Source organism: Doryrhamphus excisus, chromosome 19, assembly GCF_030265055.1.
Source record: "Doryrhamphus excisus isolate RoL2022-K1 chromosome 19, RoL_Dexc_1.0, whole genome shotgun sequence".
In the NCBI taxonomy this organism is placed as follows: domain Eukaryota; kingdom Metazoa; phylum Chordata; class Actinopteri; order Syngnathiformes; family Syngnathidae; genus Doryrhamphus; species Doryrhamphus excisus.
Genome location: NC_080484.1, coordinates 15,148,283 through 15,163,720, shown reverse-complemented (window position 1 = coordinate 15,163,720; position 15,438 = coordinate 15,148,283). Strand labels below are relative to the sequence as shown.

Here is a 15,438-nt window from a genome sequence, read left to right as displayed (position 1 = left end):
GAATACATCAGCCAAACCACACTGAAGTACTAGTAGTATAGTTGAATAGACCAGCCAAAACAACACTATGGTACTACCAGTAGTACAGTAGAGCAGATCAGTCAAAACAACACTGTAGTATTACTAGTACAGTAGACTAGATCAGCCAAAACAACACTGTAGTACTACTACTAGTACAGTAGAATAGATAAGCCAAAACAAAACTGTAGTACTACTAGTACAGTAGAATAGATCAGCCAAAACAACACTGTAGTACTACTAGTACAGTAGAAGAGATCAGCCACAACAACACTGTAGTACTACTAGTACAATAAAATAGATCAGCCACAACAACGCTGTAGTACTAGTAGTACAGTAGAATACATCAGCCAAACCACACTGTAGTACTACTAGTACAGTAGAATAGATTGTCCACAACACTGTAGTACTACTAGTACAGTAGAAGAGATCAGCCACAACAACACTGTAGTACTACTAGTACAGTAGAATACATCAGCCAAAACAACACTGCAGTACTGGTAGTACAGTAGAATAAATCAGCCAAAACAACAATGTAGTACTAGTAGTACAGTCGAATAGATCAGCCACAACAACACTGTCGTACTACTAGTACAGTAGAATACATCAGCCAAACCACACTGTAGTACTAGTAGTACAGTAGAATAGATCAGCCAAAACAACACTGCAGTACTGGTAGTACAGTACAATAAATGAGTCACAGCAACACTGTAGTACTAGTAGTAGAGTAGAATACATCAGCCAAAACATCACTGTCGTACTACTAGTAGTACAATAGAATAGATGAGCCAAAACAACACTGTAGTACTTCTACTAGTACAGTAGAATAGATCAGCCAAACCACACTGTAGTACTACTAGTACAGTAGAATACATCAGCCAAATCACACTAGTACTAGTAGTACAGTAGAATAGATCAGCCAAAACAACACTATAGTACTAGTAGTACAGTAGAATACATCAGCCAAACCACACTGTAGTACTAGTAGTACAGTAGAATACATCAGCCAAACCACACTGTAGTACTAGTAGTACAGTAGAATAGATCAACCAAAACAACCCTGTAGTACTACTGGTTGTACAGTAGATTAGATGAGCCAAAACAAGACTGTAGTAGTACTAGTAGTACAGTAGAATAGATAAGCCCCAATAACAGCAGCCATGAACTAATGTGCCCTTGAAGGTGTGTATAATACGTGTCGCATACCAAGCATGCATGTCATATTTTATTCCACAACCTTGATCTTGAGACCTGAAATAACCCGACAAAAAAACCTCTGGTGCCACCCAGCGTCCAAAGAGGGAAAGACAACACAACACATCTCTATAATATCACTGTAAGAAAGTAACTGTTTACATTTGTTGTGGTGGACACTTGCATAAATCATCACTGTACAGATGCTGTACAAGCATGACCCCTAGTGGCGGACATTTGCATAGATCATTACTCTACAGATGATGTACAATTATGACCCCTAGTGGTGGACACTTGCATAGATCATCATTCTACAGATGCAGTACAAACATGACCCCTAGTGGCGGACACTTGCATTAATCGTCACTGTCCAGATGCTGTACAAACATGCCCCCTAGTGGTGGACACTTGCAGTATCATTGCACATTTTTACTGTTAGTTTTTTTTTAATTGTCCAAATATTTCACCTTTCTTCTTAAATAACCTCAATAATTTTTTAACTTAATATTAAAATTACGTAATATTTTCACTTTATTGCCATAACGTTTCCTCCAACACAATTTTGCTACTGAAATGACAATTTGGAATGGAATATTTTGGCAGTTAGAGCACAGAAAGCCTGTTTACAGCCTTTTAAATACACTTTGTTATATTATCAGAACCCTCTAGACATGAAATAACACCCTGGTAGTCACCTTTATACCCCTATTACCCAATATTGTAGACCTACTAAGAGAAAATAAGTTTCCGATATGTTTACTTTTTATATTAGAGCCCTGTTGACATGAAATAACACCCTACAGTCACGTCATATTACACATACTGCATTATTGGACAGGCATATAATGGAAGGCTGAAAAAAAATTGACAAATAATGTTTTTACTTTGGATCCGATAAATGATAGAGATTCCGTGTCACGCACAGTAATAAAAACACAATATTTGAAGCGCTAATGTTACTTCTCTTGTGAGAAGTTTGTATTAATCAGTGAGGCGTTGTGGTGCTTTGCCTGGAAGACCTGACTGAGGGAAGCACTGCTCCCGGATTATCTTATTTCCCACCATCCTCCGCGAGAAGAATAGGGTGATATTTTCTGTGTTCCTGTTGAGTACCGGTGTCGTTACAACGAGAATCAGTAGAGTTGCCATTTTTTTTCTGTTCCTCGTCTTTCATGGGCCTGTGTTCGGGTTAACGTCCACTTTTCCCGGCTGCGTCTTGTAAATCCCAACTCCCCTTTGTAGGTGAGTAACTCCGGCGCTAGCTTCCTGGCTAACGTTAGCCAGCTAGGCCACGGAGCTAACACGAGCTAAGTGCTAACTAGCACACTGGTAAGACGTCCTCATTTGAAGACAGAGGAGTCTTTGTTGCTTCCTATTTTTACTCTTTACTCGACTGGGGTGGCTAAATGCACCCGTAAAGATGGCGACTGGAGTGTATTTATGATTAAGTTGTCGTCACAGGTTCCTGTGGTACCTTCACTATGTCGTTCCCACCTCCACTCAACCGCCAGCCGCTGAGCATCCCACAGCTGCCCCCCGGCCTCCCGCCGCCCCAGTTTGCAACCTTCGGCCCGACTGTCCCACCAGGTAAGCGGGAGGAGTGCGGCCGTGTTTGTATTTCCGTGTGTAAACAAGCACACACACACACACATACTGGCCGGCCTCAAGTGCAATGTACTGCTATGAACCGGAGAAGAAGATAACGTTCTTTGTACGCTATTGACAATATTGGAATATAGCGGTACAAAGTGAGAGTGGAACCCTAGGGTGCTCAAAGTGCGGCCTGCAGCTTCTTCTTTTTCTTTAAAGATGTTAATTTGGCCCCTGGCACAGTCTAAAAAATTAATTACACAAGAAAAGTAAAACAAGGCCAACAACTGCAAACATGAAAAATCAACAGTTCTACAAGAATATTCAATATTAGTATGATATAGTAAAAAAAAATCCAAAAAGAAAAAAAATATCTTTTAATCCATTCATTTTCTATGCCGCATATCTTCACAAGGGTGGGGGTATGCTGGAGCCTATCCCAGCTGTCTTGGGGCGAGAGGCGGGGTCTACCCTGGACTGGTGGCCAGCCAATCACAGGGCACATATAGACAAACAACCATTCACACTCACATTCATACCTATGGACAATTTGGAGTGGCTAATGAAGCTAACATGTTTTTGGAATGGGGGAGGAAAACTGGAGTTTGCATGGAGACTTGCATGGAGTCTTCCAAGAAGACCAGGCTGCAATGGATGACAGGTGGACCACCTCAGATCTAATCCCATTCTGTCGGGGCGAATTCCAAACAGCCACAACCTCTGCTTTGATCATCATTAGCTGCCCCCCCCCTCTCCATAGGGGAGAGAGGGAGCTGGGGAAAAAGGTATAATGTGGGAATAAACTACAGCCCGGCCGATACGGATATTTGGGACCGAGAAATGATATCCGGTATATCGACTGGTATATGAAATAAGATATACACAGGATATAATACTATACATGAACATCAATCCGTACAATACCCATAATATGAAATAATAATAAAGAAGCAGAAGACAAATTAAAATCTGGAAGTTATTGGTAACACTGTCAATGTAAGGACTGTAAATACACTGATAAATAAGAAAGGACAAACTGTAAAGACACTATAAATAAGAAAGGACAAACTGTAAAGACACTATAAATAAGAAAAGACAAGCTGCAAAGACACTATAAATAAGAAAAGGCAAACTGTAAAGACACTATAAATAAGAAAAGACAAACTGTAAAGACACTATAAATACGAAAAGACAAATCGTCAAGACACTATAAATAAGAAAGGACAAACTGTAGAGAACCTATAAATAAGAAAAGAAAAACTGTAAAGACACTATAAATAAGAAAAGACAAACTAAGACACTATAAATAAACGACAAGCTGTAAAGACACTATAAATAAGAAAAGACAAACTAAGACACTATAAATAAACGACAAGCTGTAAAGACACTATAAATAAGAAAAGACAAACTGTAAAGACACTACAAATACAAAAAGACAAATTGTCAAGACACTATAAATAAGAAAAGACAAACTGTCATGGGACTATAAATAAGAAAACACCAACTGTAAAGACACTATAAATAAGAAAATATGAACAGTAAAGACACTATAAATAAGAAAAGACGAACGGTAAAGACACTATAAGAAAACACTAACTGTAAGACACTATAAATAAGAAAACACTAACTGTAAGACACTATAAATAAGAAAACACTAACTGCAAGACACGATAAATAAGAAAACACTAAGTGTAAGACACTATAAATAAGAAAAGACAAACTCTAAAGACACTATAAATAAGAAAAGACAAACTGTAAAGACACTATAAATAAGAAAAGACGAACGGTAAAGACACTATAAGAAAAGACGAACGGTAAAGACACTATAAATAAGAAAACACTAAGTGTAAGACATTATAAATAAGAAAACACTAACTGCAAGACACGATAAATAAGAAAAGACAAACTGTAAAGACACTATAAATAAGAAAATACGAACGGTAAAGACACTATAAATAAGAAAAGACAAACGGTAAAGACACTATAAATAAGAAAAGACAAACGGTAAAGACACTATAAATAAGAAAAGACGAACGGTAAAGACACTATAAATAAGAAAACACTAAGTGTAAGACACTATAAATAAGAAAACAGTAACTGCAAGACACGATAAATAAGAAAAGACAAACTGTAAAGACACTATAAGTAAGAAAATACAAACGGTAAAAATAATATAAATAAGAAAAGACAAACGGTAAAGACACTAACACTTGAACATGTTCACCTTGAAACTCTATAACAGTATGAGATAATGGTGGACATGGTAGTTAACACTTGCATCCATCTTTGTCTATTTCATCTGACGTGGCCCAGGAAGGCGCCTTGTGGTCGGACATGCTCTATATGAGCGCCCCGTGTGCTGCCCTGTACAAAATGTAGCAGCTTGTACCGATTCAGATACAGATACGGAGTACGGACATGGCGGTAGTCTATGTGGCTTGAAAGAAAGAGTCGTCGTTATTTCCTCAAATAATTGTGATGTCATTTTGGTCTTTTTTCAGGTACTCCCATGATACCAGTTCACATGGGTGTCGTGACCCCCACTCCCACAGTGAGTCACCGCAGAGCCTAAGCATTAGATTCCATTCATATCTGGGTTAAGAGTTAAATATCCGCTCACACAGACTAGTTGGCAGTGATTAGTACTGTACACAGTACTGTACACAGTACTGTACACTACTGTACACAGCATGTACCCACTCACTCACACCTTGTTGTTCTTTCTTTGCGGCAGGTTCTTGTCCCAACCACAGTTTCTGTTGCACAGAAAGCCATGACCCCAAAGAGGGAGCCCGCCGGCATCCGAGCCCGGGAGGCCGAGGACGGCCCCACCACCACCGTGTTTGTGGGCAACATCTCGGAGAAGGCGTCCGACATGCTGGTCAGGCAGCTGCTAGCCGTGAGTTTCACCTTCTTAACCTCGTGTCCTTCGTCTTTATGTCATGCTGCGTTGGTTTTGCGTCACAAACTCAATTTACCAAAAAAAACATCAATTTTCTGCAATATTTGAACTATTTAAAACTAAGTTCCTTATTAAATTGGAGCTTCTTTTCATTAAAATAAAGATTTTTTTCCCTTAATATATTATAATATATTATATTATGCAAGGTAACGTGAAAGGATCAAATCCTCCCTGTCCTTATTCTTTCCAGAAGTGTGGCATTGTTCTAAGCTGGAAGAGAGTCCAAGGTGCCTCTGGGAAACTTCAAGGTAAAAAAAAACAATTTAATTTTAATTTTCAAATTAATAGTATCTAAGATGTTGCCCTTTTTAGCAGTAAAACAAGAATGTACTGCTTCAACTGCTGATTGTTGTGCTTTTGCTTCTTCTTCTGCAAGCATTTGGCTTCTGCGAGTACAAGGAGCCGGAATCCACACTGCGCGCCCTGCGACTGCTGCACGAATTGCTCTTAGGTGATAAGAAACTGCTGGTCAAAGTCGACGCAAAGACGGAGGCCCAGCTAGAAGAGTGGAAGGCCAAGAAGAAGAGCGCCAATGGCGTACGTGAGATTGCTGTCAATTGTACTCCATGTCCGCAGTCCCAAAAAAAACCAACACTTTTTTTCTCTGTCGGCTGCACCAGGGAGCCAGCGGCGACTCCAAGGACGAAGACGAGGTTCTGGATGAGGAGACGGTGCATCGGGATCAGGCCGCAAAGGGGGCGATTGAAGTCCTCATAAGAGAATACTCCAGCGAGCTCAGCTCGTCCTCGCAGGACTCTGATGCTCAGTCCCGCAAGAAGAGGAGAGACAAGAAAGAAGAGGTATTAGCATGCTAACGTATCTCCTCCCTTTTAGTAATCCAGCACAGCGTCACAAGTCATCTTTTTGTCAGAAGAAAATGTACAAGAAGAAAGTTAGGACAATTTTAAACAGCAGAATTGGAAAAATATATATCCAAACCAAAAAATATCATATTGTAATAAGGTAAAAAAGTCACAGTTTTATGAGAATAAACATGTAATATCTGACAAAATAACCTAATATTTAAATGGAAAAAGATGTAATATTATGAGAAACAAAACACCAAATATGAGATGGCAGAAAGAGATACAATACAAAGTAAAATATTGGGGTCATCCTTTTATGACATCAATGTTTTCAAGAAGAAGGTGGGAATATTTGGACATTTTAAAAAAGTAACATCAGAAATGAAAAAAACTGCCAAACTTTAACGAGAATAAAGTCAATATATTGAGTGAAATGTTGTATTCTAATGAGGAAAAAAGGTCACAATTAAAAAAAAAAGAAAAGAAAAGATAAACCTGTAATAATTGGTAAAATGCATCCAGTTTCTATGCCGCTTATCCTCACGGGGGTCGCAAGGCTGTGCTGGAGCCTATCCCAGCTGTCTTCAGGCGAGAGGCGGGGTACACCCTGGACTGGTATTTTTAAAATCACTAAATACTAATGAAAGAAATCATCAGAAACAAAACAAATAAAGTTGCACTGTTTGGAAAATTAGGTTGCAGAAAAAGTTCTATTACAGGAATGAAGTAATTTTATAATTTTTTTAATTTTATGAGAACAATGTTTACAAGAAGAAAGTTGGAGAATTCCCAAAAAGTAAGAGCAGAAACTTTAACGAAAATAAAATCAACATATTAAGCTAAAAATTGTAATCTGTGGAGAAAAAAGGTAGCAATTTTACATCTTTTGAGTTGAAATGTTGAAGAAAAATTATTATTTGTTGCCAGGACGACATCGCCGACATGGAGCTGGAGGATGACAAGAGAGACTTGATTTCCAGAGAGATCAGTAAATTCCGGGACACACACAAGGTGATGTATGAAAATGGCATTGGTTCAAATATTCCTCCCGTTGGTCAAGTCTTCAAGCACTGGGATATCGAGCCTGAAAAGTTGCATACGCCGTTTTCCACGGAAAGTACGGTACCGATGGAAACAAATTTGACATGTGAATGTGCGCACCGCACAGAATAGCAGAATTCCATTCACATTAGAAGTGGTGAAGTGAAATCATATGTTAGAAATCAACATGCAATGGAAGCCAATAAGGATTTAACCGTCATTGCATGAAAACATCATGCTATTATTGACTTTAAACATTTGTGAAAAGTCTTATTTATTTGACGTGACACTGACCATTACGCACGGATCCAGACTAAAAAAAAGAAACATGAAAATCACAACACAGCACTTGAATACTCCATTTAATAAGAGAAAATACCATATATAACATATTTTATATAAATTTTTATCATGCTAACGTTAGCATTGCTAGGATGTTGACATAAGCATAGTAGTAATTTTAGCCATTTTCTTAGGTAGTCACTTATATAAAAACACTATCATGCTAGGTGTTAGCATGCCAGCGGTAGCGCATTAGGTAGCATACTAACGTTAGCATATTGGCATGGCTTGCATGCTAACATTGGCATAGTACCGTTTTTATCATTTGCATATGTAGACACAAATATAAACACTATCATGCTAGGTGTTAGCATGCCAGCGGTAACGCGTTAGGTAGCATACTAACGTTAGCATGTTGGCATGGCTTGCATGCTAACATTGGCATAGTACCGTGTCTACCTAGCATTTGCATAGGTAGACATAAATATAAACACTATTATGCTAGGTGTTAGCATGCTAACATTAGCAATCAATATGTAGGACAAATATTTATGGTGTCAATCACAATAAAACTAACTCGTACACCAGCAAGTGTCTGCATCCTGTGAGATGACATTTCCTCATTCACACACACAGAAATTGGAGGAGGAGAAAGGCAAGAAGGAGAAGGAGCGCCAGGATCTGGAGAAGGACCGCAAGGACAAGGACCGAGAGCGCGAGCGTGAGAGGGAACGCGAGAGGGAGCGACGCGACCGCGAGAAGGAGAAGGAACGCGAGCGGGACAAAGAGCGGGAGCGGGACAGAGACCGGGAACGGGACCGAGACAGGGACAGAGAGAGGGAGAGGGAAAGGGAAAGGGAAAGAGAGCGGGAGCGAGAACGCGAACGGGAGAGGACGAGGGAGCGAGAGCGGGAGAAGAGCCGAGACATCAGCCAAGGGCGAAGTCACTCCAGGTCAGTGGACAGGCTTTGCTACACGTTGGAAAGCTTTGTATTGAGTTGTGGGAGAAATGATAGGACAGTTGTAATTTCATGAGAATAAAGTCCAAATATTGACAGAAAAAGTTGTATTCTAACGAGGAAAAAATAATGTAGCATAAAGGTGATACATTCATGAAAAAAATGCTTTTTTATGCGGTCTGAATATTATGAGAAACAAAGAAAATGTAAGTTGTTGGGAATAAAGTTAAAATAATACGGTAAGAAAAAGATAATATTACCAACAGAAAATGTAGGAAGATTATTTAGGTCAAAAGTTGAAAGATTTGGAAAAATGAAAAAGAATGCAAAGTTGATATTAAGCTTTTTCATACATGCCGTATCATAGGGCCGAGATGCATTTTCTTCATGAAATATGTATCTTATATATCTTATTTGTGGCCTTCTGAAAACAAGAAAACTAACAAATATCGGCAAAAATGGAAAATTTATAATAATATTATAATTTAACAAGAGTAAAGTCAAAATATTAATATTATTATTATTAATATTATTTGTAATAAAACCAGAAAAAATCAGGATTTTACTCGAGTAATGGTGTAATATATCATGGAAATTTTAGGACCATAAATATTAAATAGGATAAAAAAAATTTAACTCGTAATATTATGAGAAACAAAACAAAGTTGCAAGTTTTTTTTTTTGTTTTGTATCTGTGTGTATATATTAAGGATCGGCCGATATTTGCGTTTTTTTCCCTTGTATCGGTATCGGCCGATACGCGCGTGGGTTCGCCGATGTATTTTTCCACCGCATGATTTCCAGTCAGGTAATATTTGTTATCATGGTAATTTTTTTCATGTAAATTGAGGGATCAAAGGCAATATCGGCCCAAGCCATCGGCTGAGGGTGATGGAAAAAAAATCGGTATCGGCCCCAAAATAACCTTATTGGTCGATCACTAGTGTATAGTGTGTATATTAAAAAAAAAAAAAAAAAAGATAGTAATAAAAATTTAATTAATTTCCCGCCAAATGTATTTTTTCACAGCCTAATTTTCTAATATTTTTTACTATTTAAAAAAATATTTTTGTAATATTTTTAAATGTTTAGAAAAAGATGTAATCTAAATGTTTCAATTTTACATACATTTATATATACACACACACACACACACACATATATATATATATATATATATATATACACACACATATATATATATATATATATATATATATATATATATATATATATATATATATATATATATACACACACATATATATATATATATATATATATACACACATATATATATATATATATATATAACTGCATGGATACCAAACACTACAATATTTTATTCCTTTTTGGTTCAGCCATTCATGAGGTTATGGCTGTTATTATTATAATTTTGTCCTTACAGGTTGATTGGTGGATTTAATAATGGTAAAAACTGGTAAAAAAAAAAACGTTGCTGCGGAGCGACTGGAGTAGCTGCCGTCACCTACAGCCATCATTTAGTTCCATTTAAGAAAATCAAACATCGGTCAATTTATTCCTAATTATTAATATTGTAATTATTATTATTTGTATGGGGAGGGTTTAAATTTTACTCGAATACAAATAAATACTTTTAGGGCTGCATTGCACCCCTAATATGTATATATATGTGTATATATGTGTATAACATGAGGCTTTTTAAACATGTGCAGAGAAAGGCCCAGGGAGGACAAAAAGCGAGAACGCGACGAGGATGACGAGGACGTGTACGAGCGCCGGAGACTGGAGAGGAGACTCCGAGACAAGGAGGCCGCCTACCAGGAGGTTCTTGTTGTTACAGATGGGAAAGAAAAAGAAAATGTCTTCTTGAAACGATGACATGTTTGGCTGAAGTTTCTTCTTTCTCCCGTGTCCCGGTCAAGCGTCTGAAGAACTGGGAGATGCGAGAGAGGAAGAAGTTGCGGGACTACAGCAAGGACACGGAGCGGGAAGAGGAGCGCTGTCGTGAAACGGTAAATATGGAAGTGGAGTGAATCCATGAAGCGTGCAAAAAAACTTAGAATACACCTGCTTTTTCAAAAAAAAGATAGTAATAAAAATGTAATAAATTTCCCGTCAAATGTATTTTTTCACAGCCTAATTTTCTAATCTTTTTTTAAATATTTTTTAACATTTTTAAATATTGTTAATATTTTTAATATGTTTTAATATGTTTTAATATTTTTAAAAATATTTTTAATATTTTTTAATATTTTTAAAAATATTTTAAATATTTTTTAATATTTTTAAAAATGTTTTTAATATTTTTAAAATTATTTTAAATATTTTTTAATATTTTTAAAAATGTTTTTATAATCTAAATATTTCAAATTTAGGAACAATATAGTGCATTTTATGTAACATTTCATTATTGTATTTCCTTACATTATGCATGTGAAATAAATTTTTCCATGTTTTTTTCTCTCAATATTTTGGCTTTATTCTTAAATTAAAATCAATTATGATTTTCAAATTTCTGCTGGTTTTGGTTGAATTATATTTAACAAATTAAAAAATGAAGTCTTTCTCCATCTCAGATGAAAGAAGCCAAAAGACTCAAAGAGTTCCTGGAGGACTATGACGACGAGCGAGATGATCCTAAATACTACAGGTGACCACCTCGGTGCCTTTTTGTGACCTTTGACCTTCTGGCCGTTTCCTCCCCTTTTGTCATCTTCGGTGCCATGTTCTCCCAACAGGGGCAGCGCCCTGCAGAAGCGACTCCGCGACCGAGAAAAGGAATCGGAAATGGACGACCGAGACCGGAAGAGGGAAAAGGAGGAGCTGGAGGAGATCCGACAGAGGCTTCTGGCCGAGGGTCACCCGGACCCCGATGCTGAGCTGCAGAGGGTGAGTCCGACAAGAGGCGGGCTGTGTTCTTCTTAAAGCGATAGCCACGCTAAGCTCCTCCCTTTCCGGTGTGGCCTGCAGCTGGAGGAGGAGGCAGAGCGCAGACGGAAGCCTCCTCTGAAGCTGGAGCCTGAGGTGAAAGTCAAGCCGGAGAAGTCCCACCGGGATCGGGAGAAAAGAGCATCGGCAAAGCCCGCAGAGCCGGCGCCGGCGCCTCGAGAGCGGCGGCACCACTCGGACGAGGAGGTAGCGGAGCGGCGGCGGCCAGAGGAGGAGGAGGAGGAGGAAAAGGTGGAGGAGGAACAGCATGCCGCCCACAATGGTGGGGATTCGCCAGAGGCTAAGCTGCTCCTCAAACCCCTCATGCGACCAATCAATACCGCTCCCTCTGTGTCCTCTGCCAGCGGGAATGCCACCCCAAACACACCTGGCAACGACTCCCCCCGCGGCATCATCATTCCAGGCGAGAACACGCCTGAGGTGCAACCTCTCGAGGAGCACCGGCCCAAGATCGGCCTTAGTCTGAAACTGAGTGGGTACCCGCATCGCAGCACTCATCCACACCAGCATCAAACATGTCAACACCTTCTTCTTCTTCTTCTTCTTCAGATTCCACCAACAGCCCCAGCCAGCTCAACGCTGTCAAGCGAAAGAAACTAGCCGCGGTGGAGAGCGTTTTCAATAAGTTTGACGAAGAGGAGGCCGACGAGCAGCCTCGCAAGAGGAAGCTCGTCCCCCTCGACTACGGCGACGACGACAAGAACCTCGGCCTGGACGGAGCGGAGATCTCGGCGGCAAAAGGCGGCGCCAACACCGAGGAGAAGCGCAAGAACATCAGGAGCCTTATCGAGAAGATCCCCACCGCCAGGCCGGAGCTCTTCTCCTACCCCCTGGACTGGTCCATGGTGGACTCGGTAAAGAGACGCACGGCAGAGACGCTTCGGTAACGAGTCAACACTGACGTCTTTACTGTGTCTTGTCATGGCCGCAGACGCTGATGGATCGCCGCATTAAACCGTGGATCAATAAGAAGATCATTGAATACATCGGGGAAGAGGAAGCCACGCTGGTGGAGTTTGTTTGTTCAAAGGTTTGATTCCATGTCCTTTTCCTGAAGGCCAGTCAGTAGGGCTGCACACTAATTAATTATTTAAGTTTATTATTTAAGTATTTGAGGGGCGGCACGGTGGTCTAGGGGTTAGCGCACAGACCTCACAGCTAGGAGACCAGGGTTCAATTCCACCCTCGGGCATCTCTGTGTGGAGTTTGCATGTTCTCCCCGTGCATGCGTGCTCCGGTTTCCTCCCACATTCCAAAAACATGCTAGGTTAATTGGCGACTCCAAATTGTCCATAGGTATGAATGTGAGTGTGAATGGTTGTTTGTCTATATGTGCCCTGTGATTGGCTGGCGACCAGTCTAGGGTGTACCCCGCCTTACGCCCGAAGACAGCTGCGATAGGCTCCAGCACCCCCCGCGACCCTCGTGTGGAAAAGCGGTAGAAAATGAATGAATTTAAGTATTTGAGTTTTTCCTCTTTCCAAATGGGAAAAATGAATATTCCAATCTCTGGTTTACATGCGGCGCTATAATCAAACAGTATAGTCAATGGGGCATACGCCGTAAAACGTAAACATCACGCGATATACCGGCTTCCCCGACTTTTTCTATCACTTGTAGGAATAACTCCCTATTTTTTCGTAGTTTTTTTGCCCGTCCAGTCTTGCTGACCTCCATTTTTAAAACTGAGGAACGTCCCTCGCTGCGTGTTACGTCATACCTGATACCGGCTGATGTATCATAATGGCAACGGCGCTAATATAAGCGGACCCAAACACTAAACACTGTATATTCCTGACTATAAGGCCCTGGCCACATAGAAATATTCCTGGAAGTTTTTTTTTGGTTATTTTCTCTTATTATGCCTACTATATTGGGTAGTAGGTAGTGTTAATGTGACTATAGGGGTGTTATTTCATGTCTAGAGGGCTCTAATGTTAAAAACCGTGTCGAGGTTGTAAACAGGTTTTGTATGTCTCTTATACTGGGTAATGGTGACTGTAGGGGTGTTATTTTATGTCTAGAGGTCTCTAATATTAAGGTCAAACAGGTTTTGTATGTCCTACTTTCTATTAACGCCGACTATGCATTATTACTGGTCGTTAGCTGTCTTGGGGCGAGAGGCGGGGTACACCCTGGACTGGCGGCCAGCCAATCACAGGGCACATATAGACAACATTCACACTCACATTCATACCCATGGACAATTTGGAGTCGCCAATTAACCGCTCGACCGCCGTGCAGCCAATATAGTAGGCATGTTAAGAGAAAATAAGACATAGAAAACCTGTCTACCACCTTCTAAATATACTTTTTTAAACATGATTAGAGCCCTCTAGACATGAAATAACACCCCTATAGTCACCTTTACACTCCTATTAGCCTATATAGTAGACATGTTAAGAGAAAATAAGACATAGAAAACCTGTTTATCACCTTCTAAATATACTTTTTAAACATGATTAGAGCCCTCTAGACATGAAATAACACCCCTATAGTCACCTTTGCACTCATTTTACTCAATATAGTAGGCATAATTAGAGGAAATAATACATGGAAAAGCTGTTTATCACCTAAATACATTTTTAAATATGATAGAGCCCTCTAGACATGAACTAACACCCCTATAGTCACCTTTGCATGCCTATTACAAAATAATACATAATAGGAGAAAAAAAGACATCGACCCCTGCCTAACTATAGACTAGTATTTTTTTTTTTTTTTACTCTGCGTCATTGTAGAGTTCCTCTAAGCGAGTGTCTTTGTCCGTCCCCAGGTGATGGCACGCAGCACTCCTCAGGGTATTCTTGACGACGTGGCCATGGTAAGTTGGACTTTTGACTTCTTCACGACTCCTTGTTTTGCCAAAGCGTAAGCGAGCAACCTCCTTTTGGTGCGTTCAGGTCCTGGACGAAGAAGCGGAAGTCTTCATAGTGAAAATGTGGCGACTGTTGATATACGAAACGGAAGCCAAGAAGATCGGACTGGCAAAGTAAGCGCCGAGCTTCCCTCCGACCCGCTTCAGCTCGCAGTCGTGCGGCTTGCAAACCCGAAGACTCCTTGCGTCGCGAAGGGAGCGTCGGCGTGAGCTGTGAACACTTTTTTGGCGGCGGCGTATTGCATGGGAAAAAGTTCAGTTGTATTTTTGTTGAGGCTATATATAAGAAGAAATTGTATTTTACCATCTGTTCTCCAGTAATTCAGCCATGTTGAAACACTGCTCACTTGTGTGACCTAATAAATCTTTTTTTTTTTTTAAAGAAAACGTCTCCATTGTATTACAATTCAAACGTGGCTGAGTGAAAGCTGATTGATTGATTGATTGACATTTGCTTCCCTCTTCAATAATCTTTGTAAATGTTCTTCTCTTAACGTTATGACTTTATTTCCAGAAATTACAACTTTATTTAGTTTTTTTTTATTATATTTATTAATATTTATTATAACTCTACGCCACCAAAAGGACATTTTTTCTCATGACTTTATTATATATTATTATATTTGTTTATTCTTGTAAAATTGGCCTTAATAGTTTTGAGTATCCTCATGAAAAGATGTTTTTTTACAGCTTTTTTTTTTTTACTATTTAACTATTTTCATTTTTGGGGGTCATAATTACAGCCACTGTAATAGAAAATATTCCCAACTTCA

General features: G+C 39.5%; 1 protein-coding gene across 2 annotated transcripts; it reads left to right on the top strand.

The window, feature by feature from the left end:
• The first annotated feature begins 2,239 nt into the window (after nucleotides 1–2,239).
• rbm25a (RNA binding motif protein 25a) lies at nucleotides 2,240–15,052 on the top strand. Of its 2 annotated transcripts, XM_058057522.1 has the most exons (18): nucleotides 2,241–2,454; nucleotides 2,674–2,799; nucleotides 5,304–5,353; nucleotides 5,537–5,701; nucleotides 5,955–6,012; nucleotides 6,141–6,301; nucleotides 6,385–6,564; nucleotides 7,498–7,581; nucleotides 8,530–8,846; nucleotides 10,550–10,661; nucleotides 10,760–10,849; nucleotides 11,414–11,487; nucleotides 11,576–11,726; nucleotides 11,808–12,258; nucleotides 12,336–12,640; nucleotides 12,718–12,816; nucleotides 14,564–14,611; nucleotides 14,691–15,052. In XM_058057522.1, the coding sequence occupies exons 2-18, from the start codon at nucleotides 2,694–2,696 to the stop codon at nucleotides 14,781–14,783; spliced, it is 2,544 nt and encodes an 847-aa protein (XP_057913505.1). In that variant the 5' UTR covers nucleotides 2,241–2,454; nucleotides 2,674–2,693; the 3' UTR covers nucleotides 14,784–15,052. The 2 variants fall into 2 exon arrangements, with proteins under 2 accessions (XP_057913506.1, XP_057913505.1); XM_058057523.1 differs by lacking the exon at nucleotides 5,304–5,353 and having other exon boundaries at nucleotides 2,240–2,454; nucleotides 5,570–5,701.
• Nucleotides 15,053–15,438: the final 386 nt, after the last annotated feature.

Bases quoted from the DNA above. Each gene is read 5' to 3' on its own strand.
- rbm25a (XM_058057522.1), top strand. From the start codon at position 2,694: ATGTCGTTCCCACCTCCACTCAACCGCCAGCCGCTGAGCATCCCACAG. The intron at 10,850-11,413 runs GTAAATATGGAA...TCTCCATCTCAG, and splicing joins AGGAGCGCTGTCGTGAAACG to ATGAAAGAAGCCAAAAGACT. The intron at 12,817-14,563 runs GTTTGATTCCAT...GTCCGTCCCCAG, and splicing joins TGGAGTTTGTTTGTTCAAAG to GTGATGGCACGCAGCACTCC.